The sequence below is a fragment of the Castor canadensis genome, chromosome 7 (assembly GCF_047511655.1).
Source record: "Castor canadensis chromosome 7, mCasCan1.hap1v2, whole genome shotgun sequence".
Taxonomy (NCBI): domain Eukaryota; kingdom Metazoa; phylum Chordata; class Mammalia; order Rodentia; family Castoridae; genus Castor; species Castor canadensis.
This window is the reverse complement of record NC_133392.1, coordinates 122594821-122608641: the sequence shown is the minus strand read 5'-3', so window position 1 is coordinate 122608641 and position 13821 is coordinate 122594821. Positions and strand designations below refer to the sequence as shown.

General features: G+C 50.9%; 1 protein-coding gene across 8 annotated transcripts in view; it reads right to left on the bottom strand.

Moving 5' to 3' along the window:
• Ttc39a (tetratricopeptide repeat domain 39A) overlaps positions 1-13540 on the bottom strand; it is a 52321-nt gene extending 38781 nt beyond the window's left edge. For 2 of the 8 annotated variants that reach the window (XM_074080170.1, XM_020182959.2), the window contains exon 1: positions 3500-3604. In XM_074080170.1, the coding sequence (XP_073936271.1) occupies positions 3500-3537 (38 nt within the window). In that variant the 5' untranslated portion in view covers positions 3538-3604. Of the gene's footprint in view, positions 1-3128; positions 3417-3499; positions 3605-13344 lie in introns of those variants that run through there. The other 6 variants (XM_074080165.1, XM_074080167.1, XR_012449911.1 and 3 more) reach the window with 5 other exon arrangements.
• Positions 13541-13821: the final 281 nt, after the last annotated feature.

The following is a 13821-nucleotide window of genomic DNA, read 5'->3' as shown; positions in this document are numbered from 1 at the left end:
GCCAAAAAGAGTAAACTGTGTGTAGAGGGCTGGAGGCACAACACTGTAATCAAGAGGCACAGTCTGAAAGCATTGGAAGACGGGTTCTGGAAAGCCTGCTGGATGAAGAGGTGAGGTGGGGCTGGCTGGGGAGCCCAGGAAGGTTGAATACATGGGCCCCACTTATACTTAATAAAAGCATTAACAACTACCCCCCTACCCACCAGGAGACTATCACTCAATCACTTGTTTTATCTAAATTGGCAGCTGTATTATTTTGCTTAATCCTCCTACCAGCAGTACTCTCACCTGCATTTGACAGATTACGGAGTGAAGACCATGAGCCTGAATTGAGTCTGGCTTCTCCCAGGAGCTTGGGAGAAGACAAATGCTCTCTGCATAAGCAATAGCACCAGACATTTCCCTTGCTCTGGCTGCGACACTCCTCCCCACTTCTCTACCGGCTGTCCCCTTGTTTTCAAGCCCTTTCTGCTCCAGGGCACTTTGCTGCACACCCCAGGCAACATATATTCTTGTGGTTATGGTAGCCTCTCAGCACGGGTGGAGGGCCTGCCAGGGAGGTGCTGGGCTTCATGGAGCATGGAGCAAAGTTGGTGACCAATGCAAGGGGCTTAGGCACAGCACAGGAGTGGCTATTCCCCTTGTTCAGATGCCACTCACAAGAGGGATCTGTAAAAGGGATTTAGAGGGTGGGAGGGGGTGTCAGGCAGCCTGGATCCACCCTACTCTCTCCTTCCCTCTCACCTCCCTATGTAGTCTACTTGCATTGCAACCTTAGTGCTCCATGGTCAGAACAAGGAGCAGGTTAGGGGGAAGACCCAGTTGCAAAGGTCTCCTACCCTCAACCTCAGTCAGGGTGAGGTGGGTGTGGGTCAGGAGAGTAAAGTTGTTCAGGGAGTAGAGTGGAGCCAGAAGTGACTTTTAGTCCCTGCTTCACCATTGATGGCTGAGAGTGGAGTACAAGTCCATGGGGACTCGTCACTTCTGAAGTGATCATTCAAAATTGCAAATATGATTGAGACTCTCTTTCCAAAGGGTCCCCTTTAATGGTACATAAATCTACCATGTGGCATGCCTTACTGCAGTGTGGCCTTCAAGAGTTTTAAAAGCAGACAACCCTGGACTCAAGCTGCAGCTCAACAGTTACTTGCTGGATGGCCTGAGAAAGTTCTCTAACCTCTATGAGCCTCAGTTTCCTCATCAATGAAATGGGCCTTGACAGTACTTATCTCCCAAGGCTGTTGTGAAGAATGACATACCACATAAAGCACGATAGGAAGTACTCCGAAAACGTTCATCTCTTTTATGGGGCAGTACTGATTTACTAACAAAACTAAGCAACTTTAAAAGATTGAATGCATACTCTATAACCTGGCAATTCTACTACTTAGAGGCTTCCCAGATAAATACATACATGCAAAGGACAGCCATACAAGAATACTGTGTGTTTGAATAACAAGACATGGGGAACCACCTCAATGTCCAACAAGAAGAGTAAATAAAGAGATGGGAGTCTTTACACAGGGTGGTGTAGCACATAGCAGGGCAAGGGGGACAAAGCTGCAGGATCAAGAAGGCCAAATCTCAGAAACCTGACACTGAGCGAGAAAAAGCAAGCTACAGAATGGCACATGTTGTATGATGCCATTTATTAAAAAAAGAAAAAGAAAAAGAAAAAAACTTCAAAGTAAGAGCAGATTACATTTTTTTTTAAGACTTTCACACATTCAGGAAAAGAATAAAAAATAGGAAAATGATAAAACCAAAATTTGGGAGGGCAATTAATTCTGGAGAGGGAAGGAGTTTCCAGAGGGACTTCCGGTTTCTCTAACATTATTTCTTAAAAAGAGTATGAAATAAATGGAACACAGTGTTAGTATCTGACAAAGCTGGGTGGTAAGAACATGGGAGTTCATTTTTTAATTTGCTATATTCTTCTGAAGACTTTAAAATATTTCAAAATTTTTAAAGTGGTGGAGATTTGAGGCTTGGTTTGTTCACCACTGACCAAGCTACCCAAGATTAGGTCCAGAGCAAGCCTCCCTGAGCGTTTATTGAGTGACTAAGTGTCTAGGTAAAGGGGGGGATGGTCTCACTTCATCCCTCCTCTGCTTGGACCTCAGGAGAATGGCAGAGGCAGATGGACCCATGTGGCCTCAAAGGAGAGTGGGCCCTCACAGGTATGCAGAGAGACAGGCGTGGTTCAGAATGTGCTAGAAGAGAGAACTTGCTGCCCTGGAGGCCTACAGCAGGGCCAGAGGAGGTCAGGGTTTTAGACTTAGGCACAGACTTGAGAGTAGAAGAGAGAGATGAACATGGTTTTTAGCACTGAAGTCTGGGATTCTTTAACAGGAACATTGCTCCATGTCTGCCTTTTCTCCTGGAAACCACTTTTCTAGACCCTGCAGGGTAGGCAGAAAGGGACCCCTAACCAAGCTCTGGGTTTACAAAGACTTCCTCTCACAGCAGGAAGAGAGCAGCTAGCCCAGCCTCCCTGTGTTTTCCAAAAGAGGGACCAGAAGTCTAGAGAAGGTAAAGGACTTGGTCAAAGTCACACAACAAAAATGATCAAGGCAATGTTTACCAGGCAATGCCCCCCCACAAGCCAGCATGTCCCTAGCAACCCAGCTTTGAAGCCCTCAGATCCTAGATACACACACAGGCCCTAGGGAGGCTTCAAGCTGCCAGGTGGCACCAGGCTCCTCACCTCCCTGTTCATCTGTCAGGCCTCAGGCCCTTGGCAAATATTGTCACTGGTGGTGAGGCTCCAGGCAGGGCAGGCACCACTCCCAGCTCACCTGGGCCGGATGTCTGCCCAGCAACCTCCCAGCAGCTGCCCAGAAAAAGCAGAGAGGCTGGAGGTCTCCCGGTAGTTAGCAGCTGTCACTGCCACAGGGGCAGTGTAGGGGGCCCACAGGAGGCCTCAGCAGGGTGGAGGTAGGGTTGGGCAGGAGAACTAAGGAAAAAAGAGCCACGTTGATGGTGCCAACGCCCACCTTTTACAACCCAGGTTCCTGCTGCACCCAATGGGCCTGGCTGGAGGATACATAGCCTTTCAGGTCCCCCGAAGTGTCCCTAAAGATGACGCGGATGGGGGCTCTGGCACCAATCCCAGCCCCAACTCTTACCTCTTGGGTAATGAAGACAAGTCACTTAAGAGCTATGCCTCAGTTTCCTCATCTGTAAGAGGTGTGTAGGGGGTGATAATCACAGGGCTCAACCCACAGGTATAAACTCCACCAAGTAGGCAAAGAAGGTTCTTCTGAACGTGGCCGTGGGTACAGCTTCGTGAGAAAGTTGGAACCCAGAGAAGGAGTGACCGAACCGGGGTCCCCTCTGGCAATTTCCGTAGCCTCCTCCCGGTTCCCAGAGGCAGCGGGCGGGGACCGCACGGCCGGGAGCCGCAGTGCGGACGCGGGGTGCGGCGTGGGGAGGCCCGGCGCGGCCCCACTGCGCCCCCAACCCGGCCCGCGTCCCCGGCCCGCGCGCCGCCACTTACCCGGCGGGCAGGGCGCCCGGGGCGCCGGCCGTGCTCATCGCCGAGGGGGCGGGCGGCGCTGCCCCCGCCGGATGCCAGCCGCGGCCCAGGTGCAGCCGCCAGATCCCCGAGCCCGGCGCTGTGCGGCCCAACCGCGACGCGGAGGCCGGGGAGGGGCGCGGCGGGGGCGGGGAAGGCGGCGGGGCCGGGCCGGGCCGGGCCTTGGTCTGCCCACCCGCGTAGTGGGGCCATGGCCGCGGATGGGCCGAGGGCGGGGCTGGCCTCACTCCCGGCAGTGTCCCCCACCCCCTGCTCGACAGGTAGGACCCAGGGCGCGCCAGGTCCGCCTCTCCCAGGCCTCGGTGCATCTGCGCAGACACCATCCAGACCCGCGCTCGCTTCTGGCACAGACACCTCTACCTACTAGGGGCCAGAAATTCTCCTCTTCTGCCCGAGGTCCACCGTGCTGTCCCTCCCTCTCTCCAGTATTTCCCGCCCTGCCGTGGCCCCCGCCGGAGCCCTCATGGTCCTGCTGCACTAATGGGAGCATTCCGGCAGAGGAAGACCCAGCCTGCCGGCTGGATTTCAAGCTCAATCACTTGCCCACTGAGTGACTGTTTGCAGGAGACCAGAAGGCGGGAAATAACTCGAGCTAGTTAGCACTCACTGCTAGCAGGCAGCTCATCCCACCTTCTCAGACAGTTCCCATAACTGTCATTTTACAGATGCCAAAACTGAGTCATAAGATTCATGGAACTGGCTCAGGGCTAATAAGTGGCAAGCTAGGACTGGAACCGAGCCCTTTTGTCTCCAAAGCTCACACACATCTCTCTTGGTTCCCTCTCTCTTGATTGCCAGTGCCTGTATGTGTAGGTCATCTGGGTGCCCACTGTGCACCTAGCCCTGAGGTGGGTGTGCAAGCCCAGGTTTGAAGCCCACCTGGTCTTGGCAGAGACCAGGTGGCCTTGGCCCATGAAGAGTTAACCAACCACCACCTCTGGGCTCCAGATGCTTTTAACCATGACTCATCGCAGCAGCACGTGACTGCCATTAAAGTCACTTCACAAAGGCAGGGGACAGAAGGAGGGACTTCAGCTGCCCTGGATTGGCCCTGAGGAAACAGAAGGGGGCAGCCTGCAAATGTAGCAGTGATAGGAAGAGGACTATCACTCCAGACTCCAGGGAAGCCAGGCAGGTTGGACTTGGTAGTGGAGCTTGGAGAGGCTTTAGGGATTGCTGCTTATATGTAAATAGACTGTCTGGAAAGGCAATTGAGTTCCCATCCTGCCCATGTGTGAGAACAGGCCAGATGCTCAACTGCAAGAATCATCCCACCTCTGGGAGTCTCATAGATAGGCATGAAAAAAAAAATTAATTACAAGAAGCAGGCTATGATGACATCTACCAGCAACTATGAGGAATCTGGATGAGGGAGGGTGAGGTGTGGCTGGGGTTGGTGGTGGAGGAGGTGGGGAGATCAGGTACACCAGATGGAGGAACAAATGGGTGAAGGTATGGAGGTGGGCAAGGTCACACTGATGACAGCTGGAGTCTGTGAGGCTGGAGAGAGCGGCAGTGTGTGTGGAAAAGAGTGCTAGGAGGTGAGATTGGGAGTCCCCACCACGTGCATGCACAGTCAAATCCCGAGGCATGTGCACATGCTATTTCTTCTGCCTAGAACTCACGGCCCTTCCTTGTCACTTACTATTCATTCATATAACTGGGTTGGATCCAGAAGCTTACCATTGGGAGGCCTCTTTTCAAAAGAGAATACAAACTTGTTATTAAAAAATTGCCAGGATCCTCCTGGAGCTTCAGAAGAGGCAGGTGAGGGAGGGATTATGATGCTTTAAACTCCATTGCCCCCAGGCAAATCTTTACTGTATTTGAGCAACATTGTTAAGAACCCGCCACATGCCCAAACTCCTCCTCACCCCACAAGTTTCAGTTCAGATGCTACCTCTTCCAGGAAGCCCCTGATTGTGGCACCCACTTTCATAACCCCTTCTGACCTGCCCTAACCTTCTGGGTTGTTGCTGTATGTGTGAGGTGTGTGTTTGGGGTAGGGAGCAGGAAGTCTCTACCATCAGCTTGAGGGTAGGGCCTAGTCAGCTTCATCTCTGTGTCTCAGTGCCTGACAGCAGATGCCTGAACATAAACAGTGGTCCCAGCTCCCTACCCTCTAAGGCAGTTATTCTAACAATGGCTGACACACATCTAAAGTTTCTTATCAGCCACACATGTAGTAAGTGTACAATATGAATTATCTCAGTTAATTTTCACTTTTAACCACCTCTCATAGCCTCAGTTTCCTCATCAGTAAAATGGAAATAATAACACTGTCTACTTCAAAGGTCCATTGTAAAGATTAAGAATACTTACATACACATATGGAAATGACTAGTATAGGGCCTGGCACACAAGTACCTGGTGACAGTTGGGGTGGAGCATGGGATACTACTCTTCTCCCTGTTTTATAGATGAAAGCCAAGCTGAGCAATAGCAGAGCTGCTGTTGGAGCTGGAATTCTCCCTACACCACCACAGTGCCCATGATGCTGGAGCCAGTCACCTGGTGAGTCAGAGCATAGGACTGGCCCACCCTTTGGAGAGCTGGAGCACAGAGGAGCCTGTGAGAACACCAGCATTATTTCTGCCTCCCAACCCAGGTGACCCTACTAAGATCACCTGATCATGTGCACCTTGAGCTGACAGCTGAGCCCCAGGGACTAAGAGAGAATCCTGAATCATGGTCCCTTCCGTCCCTGTCAGGAAACCTGTTTCTTGGCCTGTGAAGCCTGGGAGATGCAAGGCCTACTTTCCTCCCTCATTTTCTCCCTATCCTGCAAAACAAATCACTTTAGTCACCAAACTTCTTGGCAGCTCAGAGAACCTCTGTGGACTGCTTTTGCCTGTGCCATCTCTCAACTGAGAGGACCCACAACAGACATCTGCTGGGTGAGATCTCCTCAGAATGCCCAAGAAAGTCTGTAGTAGCATTAATTCCCATCCTGCAGATGAGAAAACTGAGGCTTGGATCAAATGTGACTTGGACCAAGGTCCAGCCATAGCTTGACCCCAATTATTGATTCCTTATCCTTAGGGAAAGGGGAAACAAGGGAGAAAAGAAGGGGTGTTTGACATTAGAGTGTGCAAGCACGTTGCAAGTGATGTCCTTACCACAGAAAGAGTTTAAGTTGTGAAGTCAGTTCTTCCCACGTTTTTCCCATCTGTGAACCTGGGACAGTCATTGCACTCTTAGGGATGCTTTGACAATAACTTGGGTGACCCCTTGCCCCTGTTCCCTTCTCAGTCATTTCCCTGAGGCCTTTCCCTGGCATGAAATGCTCCTCCCCACCCCTGCAGTTTTTTACCAGCACTTATCTGCCTCCTGACTCAGAGCACCCCCCCCAAACCCCCCACCCCCGCAACCCAGCTGAGCTGGTGACTGTAAAGCAGGTTTCCTCAGAGTGAACCCTACCTAGCAGGTTACAGGCTTGACCCTGTTAATAATTCACAAGTGAACAGGCCCATCAACATGAGCCCCTGAAGAGGGCTATGACAGGCATAGCTCTTAAGTATCCCTGGCAATAACCCCTGGGGGAGCATCTAGGCCTGCTTCATGGCCTCCCTCCAATGAACTGTCCCCTACTAGCTGTGTGAGTTGGGGCACATTACTGCCCACTATGGCCCTTTGTTTCTCTTCCCCCCCACCCCCCGCCCTATATACAGGGGAGAGAAGGCTAGACAGGGTTCAGGTCAAGGATCGGGGCTCTTCTACCCAAGTCTGAGCTTTAAGAGCTGCCAAGGGTGGGCTTAAGGAGCAGGTATGAGGTCCAATAACAGTTCTGATACAAAGGATCCGTGCTCTAACAAGGGGTTTCTGGCATTGAGTGGCATTCCCTCAGGGGCTAGAGCTTGGGCTGCTGAGCCAGGAAGATCAGGATGGACTCCTGGTCCCTCCTGGTCCCAGCAAGGCAGTTTCAGGTAAGTCATTTGATTAGCTTAAGGCGGGAGGGAGTGGCTCAAAGAGCAGACTCTAAAGCCAGGGCTGACACCCTGGGCCAGGTGAAATGGAGATGATGATGGGTTGTTGTCTGATGAAATGAGCTGATACACAGGAAGCTCTTGGAACAGAGCCTCAACCCGTTACTCCTTCACCTTGAGTTTCCTCACCTATAAAGCAGGGATAACAGAGTTGTTGTGAGCACTACATAAGCAAATGGACCTGGAAACAGCTTTGGAACCATGAAAGGTTGCCAAAGAAAAGGAATTTCCTCTAAGACTTGTATCTTGGTATCTGCCTAGGACCCCAAGGCCTCCCTGGTCAGAGCTGTGTGGGTGTCATGTGCTGGCTGGTGGGGTCCAGGCAAAGGCAGGACTCCCTTTATGGCAGATCACAGAGGCAGGGGAGGGAGCATTCTGGAGGCAGGGTGCTAGCTCAGAAGGTGTCCAGGGAGAGGAACAGGAGCTTGGAAGAAAGGGTAGCTAGTAAAGGAGAAGGGGGACGGTTTGCATGCAGTGCTGTTAAGTGGAGCTATTAACTTCCTTTGACTTGGTCTGGGCTCAGGGACAGCCATTGAGCATGACCTTTTGACACGCAGATGTAAAGCAAGTGCCCACCCACTCATTTTCTTAGAGAAACAGCAGAGTTACCCTCAGTTTGAGACTTGGCTGGCCTACCTGTGACAGGCTATTAGCTGGAAGTGAATTGAGGGTTATGCTGCTGCTACTTGCAGAATGTAGTGCTGATAGGGCCAATTCTGCCACGGCCTAAGGGGCAACACCTGAGGCTGAAGGAGGTTAAAGCAGGAGAAAATTTTACTCCCGAGAAAAAAAGAGATTAAAAGGAATAGGAACGTCTTGGCTGGGTTCCCCTGGATGGGGTACTTTATGTACTGTTGGAGGTCGTGCAGGAAAAACCTACCATTTGTAGGGTGAGGGAAGGCTATTACTTGAAAGTGGTAGATTTGTTCACTGATGTTCACCTAGGAAATGCTGGTCTTGGGATAGGAAAGGAAGGCTTGGGAGTTAACAGGTAAAATACTTCCTCTTTCCTGTTGGTTTTTTTGTTTGTTTGTTTGTTTGTTTTTATTATTTGTGGGCCTGGGATTTAAATTCCTGGGTCATGCTTGCAAAGCAGGTATCCTACCACTTGAGCCACAACTCTAGCTCTTCCTCTCTCCTGGGAAGGAAGATGCTAGAGATACATAGGTCCTCCCAGACTTGGAAGTTCTGCAGGAAGGCTCCTTCCAGGATGCTGAGAGTCCTCAAGAAGGGCCATAGCATCATCAAAGTCTCCTGTTACTTCCTGCTTCCTAAGGTGTTCTTAGGATTGGGGCGTGGCTCAAGTGGTAGAGCGCCTGCCTAGCAAGCACAAGGCCTTGAGGTCAAACCCCATCCACCAAAAAAAATAAAGTTTGAGTCTGGTCCCACTCAACATGGATGGGGAGATAGGGGGAAGGTCTGACTCACTGATGAGATGGGGTAATTGTTACAGACTAGTTTTGTGTCTCTCCCCCTCCCTCCCCTGCCACAGTTCACTTGTTGAAATACCCCCAAGGTGATGGTATTAGGTGTAGAGCCTGTGAGAGGTGATCAGGTCGTAGAGGTGGAAACCTCATGACTGAGATTAGTGCCCTTATAAAAGAAGCCCAAGAGAAACTCCAAACCCCTGCCACAGCATGAGGACCCAGTAAGAAGGCACTATTTATAAGAGAGAAAGCAGGCTTTCACCAGACACTGAATCTGCCTTGATTGGGCTTCCTAGCCTCCAGAACTATGAGAAATACATTTGTATTGTTTGTAAACCAACTGGCTTAATGGTATTTGCTAGAGCAACCTGAATGGGATCAAAGTAGGTGATAAACCACAAACGTCAGAGGCCGCTCTGCCACTAGGCTGGGGACAGGGGATGGTGATCAGGGTGTAATCATAAGTGCTTTCATAGCACTATGTCAGGCACTATTCTCAGTGCTTCCCATAAACAAATTCCTGCAATCCTCACAATAATCCTGAGATGAGTGCTAACATTACCCTCATTTGATAGATGAGGAAACTGAGACACAGAGGGGCTTAACAATCTGTTCAAAGTCATACTGCTAAAAGGTCTCAGAGTCTGGGTTCAAATTGGCACGTGTGGCTGCAGAATACTTGTTACTGCTTTGTCATACTGTCCAGGGTTTGGGCTTCAAGCTGCTGGCTGCCAGGCCTCCCACTGCAGGGAGAAAAGCAGGTGAGCTTTTTGAAAGTATAGAATGGATCATGGGGAGAAACTGAGCTGAGAGGCAGAACTTTTCAGGGAAGCACAAAGCAACTCAAATTATGGATTTGAAGATAAGTCAGGATATGTGGCATGCTGGTAAATTGAAGTGATAATCCCAATAACCCATTTCTCATTGACCTTAAAAAGAACCCCAATTGTCCCAAGTCTGAATCCCACCACAACTCATAAAGTGGACAAAGGTTACTTGGAGGTTTTTCATAGTATGTCACCAGGGATTGAGGATATGACTGGGCATGAAGTGCCTCTAACACCAGACACCTCTCCTACCCTATACAGTTGCCCCCAGCAACAGGGGACAGATCAGAATCCTGAAATTAAAAGCTTCATCGTCATAGAAACTTGGAATTTTAAATCACAAGTCTGGGAATCATAAACAACTAAACTTGCAGGTTCTGAGAACCATGAGGGTGAAAACTCAGCACTGGTCTCAGTCCAGATCCACTTCCCAGGAAGGGACCCTTAGCTACCCAAGGATTCCAGCCACCAGATTGGACATTTCCAACCTGAGCTCCTGAGGACTCCTCTAGCTCAGACCCAAACCAAGAGCAGGTGTTCTGTGTACAGTGTCCCTGCCAGCAGGCCCCTTCCTCCATCAGCAACTCTGCCTTACCTATGCTATCTAAAGCAACCTGAACTTTCTGTCTGCACTTTCCCCTTCATTTCTGGTGCTGAGTAGCACCACCAGTAGGATCTATGGTATGGCTAGGAAGGAGCTTTCCTTATAGGCCAGATAGGTGGTGGTCCACACAATAAGATGCTCAGGTGCCACGAAGAGTCCCATTTCCTTTTCCAATAGTTCTGGGTTACCCAGTTCTGGTGCCTGGAAACCCACCATTGACCCTCAAAACTTTCAGATTTTCCTGTGTTCAAGGTGAATTTCCTCACACCAGCACCCAGAGGCAAGCCAACTTGTATTTACTCAACACCAAGCGTGCCCCAGTGCTGTCTGTTAGAGCCTTTACAAACATGATGTCACTAGCCATCTTCTCCCCCTGCCCCTAGTGAGTAGTTATTATTTTACAGCTCTATAATCTGAGACTCTCACAGATCAATTAACAGAATCAGGGTCACAGAGACAGGAAGTAAGTGGCAGAGCAGGGGGAGCACCTTCCAAGCTTTCACCATTTGGCCATGCAGTAGGACACAGGGCAGTACCACGGGTGAGGGGCGAGAATGGAGCGGGCATCCATCCTCTCCAGGGTGCAAAGCTGGGAGAATCAAGGCCCATGTTTAAGCTTCAAATGTAAGATCTTGTGGGAGTAACTGGGAGTAAAGAATTCTCTGAGTATTTATGTTCAGCCAGGGCCAGCTCAAGTATAAAGGCTCACATGTGCAGGCCACACGTGCACTCCCTCACAGGCAGGCCCATGAGGGTTCAGAGGCCTCTACTTAGCCAGAGGGCCCCCCCTCTTTCCCTATTTCCCCTCCCAGGCTCTCACCTCCCAATCTCTCCCATCTTGGTGATTCTGAGTTTCACCTCCCAGCTTGACCCTTCACCATGTCTCCATTCTTCCTATTTAGCCTCTTTCTCCCCACCCCATCCCCTATTCCCTGCCTTCTCCTAATCTCCCTCTCAACATCCCTCTTCTGGGGCACCACACCAACCTTCCCTCTGGTCTCCCTGCCTCAGTCTCTCTCCACACTGTGACACCATCAATAAACACACATTCTCTGTATGTATTCTCAACTCAGAAGGCTTAAGGGCCCACAGGACACAGCACAGCTCTCATAGTAGACAGGATTCTCATAGGCAGGGCAGGTCTTGGGCCGGCAAGAAATCCACGTGGACACAGCTGGACCTCACTATGCCAGTCAGGGCATCTTGCCCTCCTTAGAAATCATTCCTTTAGGCCCCATCAAAACTGAAACACACTCTGAGCCCTGTTCTATGCTGGGCTCTGGGGACATGGGGACAGATAAACGCTATTCCCTCCCCATGTGTAGTGGGGAAACAGAAAGGGCAATGACATGACCCAGAGTTGAAATAGCCTATCCACAAAATCCTTTCTCCATAGGGCAGTGTGGTCATCTTTAAATTATATAAATGTCCTGCCTAAAACCCTCTAGTTCTTTCCAACACAAAGTGGAATCCAATCTCCTTTTGTTTGTTCTAGCCAGCCTGCCTCCTGGATCTCCTCAGGGACTGATCTTCAACTCTCTGCCTCTTTCTGCTTCATCAGACATACCTTAGGATTTGACAAGAGCTGTCCTCACTTTGGAGTGCTTCTGAGCACCCTCGATTTTACTGTTGCCTTATTTTACATTGCCTTATTGTAAAGCCTTACCCAGAATCTGTTTCTGATGTTTTCTCATTTGTCTACTTATTTATGTAGAATATGGCCTCTATGAGTAGGGCCTACATGTCTGAAGTGACACTATATCTGCAGGCCCAAGTCCAATGCCTGAAACATGGCAAATGCTTGACAAAGTGTGTTGAAAACTGAATGAGCGCTATGAAAGAGAAGCAGAGATGCAAGAGCCCTGGAGACCATGACCATGACTCAGGGATGGGAGTCAGAAAGACTCTCAAAATAGATCACCTAAAGATGAGTTTTATGGAGTGTCAGGAGTGGAGCGTTGGCGTTCCAGGCAGTTCTGAGCTATCCCATCAGTCGTGAGAGCACCACATGGACTTGCTGGGTCACAGTAAGAATCGGGGAGTGATGGTCTGGCTTTGAACTTTAACTTGTAGGTGATGGAGATCCATAGAAGAGTTTTAAAGCAGGAAAATGGCAGGGTCTGATTTGAGCATTAGGAAGGATGTGTGGTGAGGAAGAGATTGAAGGACCTGGGAAAGCTAGGGGCTATTATAAAAGTCCAAGAAGGAAGAAGAGCTTTCAGAGACATACAGGAGATAAAATCAGCAGGACATAGAGACTGGGATGGGACAGATAAGGGAGGTGTCAGAAATGACTCCCAGGTTTCAGGCTTGGGCAACTGGGTGATGACTATGGCATTTGCTGAAATGACATAGGAGGAGGAACAGGTTTGAGGGTGAAGATGTTGAATTTGGATTGGGGCTTGCCAAGTTTGAGGTGCTCCAAGTAGTCGGGCTTTCTCCCAGGAATTGCACGGTGAACTTTAAATATGTAAATATGAAGGACTTGTGGGGAGGGTCAGGGCTGTCGCCTCCCATGGCACTCATCTGATGGCACCAACTCAGCTAGGACGTGGGAACAGTTGGGGAAATGACACTCAGAAGAGGGCAATGACAATGCCTTGAAGGGCTGAACATGGAGGAATTGTGGTGCACACAATTCCAGGCTAGGACTGGGACCCAGGCTTCCCCCACCCTGTTGCCCTCTGATGTAGACATCCAGCCCCTCAGGAGGATGAGTGCCTACGTCTCTGCTCATGAAGAGCTAGGGAGAACCAGGCCAATGGGTGGAGGGCTGATCCTAGGTCCAGCCCACAGAAATGCCTTCACAGGTGTGCCACAGGTGGTGACAATGGCAGCTGGGCTCAGTGGACTGGAGTGGAGATGGGTTGCATCCCCTTGCTCCCCAACCCAGTGCTGCTGAAAACAACACAGAGCAGGGAGTACGTGAGGACAGGAAGGTCCCAGGCTTCTAGCCCCTTACCTGTCCCTCAAGTCAGCTGTTTTCCCCAGCAACCCCTCGGTCCCATCCGCGCCGCCTGCAGAGTCCCTGTCTCTGCCTCGTACCTGCGGTCCCTTTTCCTGGAAGCTCCCTCCTTCCAGGCGGTCAGAAAGGCCATGGACGCGGGTGGCACCTCGCGGTGACGGTGGCAGCAGCGGCAGCAGCGGCTCCGGGAGCAGCACCTGGACAGGGCGCTTGGGGCGGGCCCAGCGGCTCCACCCCTCCCTGCCGGCGCCTCCCTGCCCTCTGAGGGCGTAGGTGTCCCTGGAGCAGGATTGGGGCCCAGGCAAGCCCACTCCCATCTCTAACTAGAGCAGATTTCCAACAGCTCAAGACCCATCGCTGGGCACAGGGAGAAACTGAGGGTCAGAATGGGCGGGCACTTGTCCTAGATCACGCACTGGGCCAGGGCAGGCCTCTCCCCTCATCCAGGACCCCGCCTCCATACTGATAGGTGGC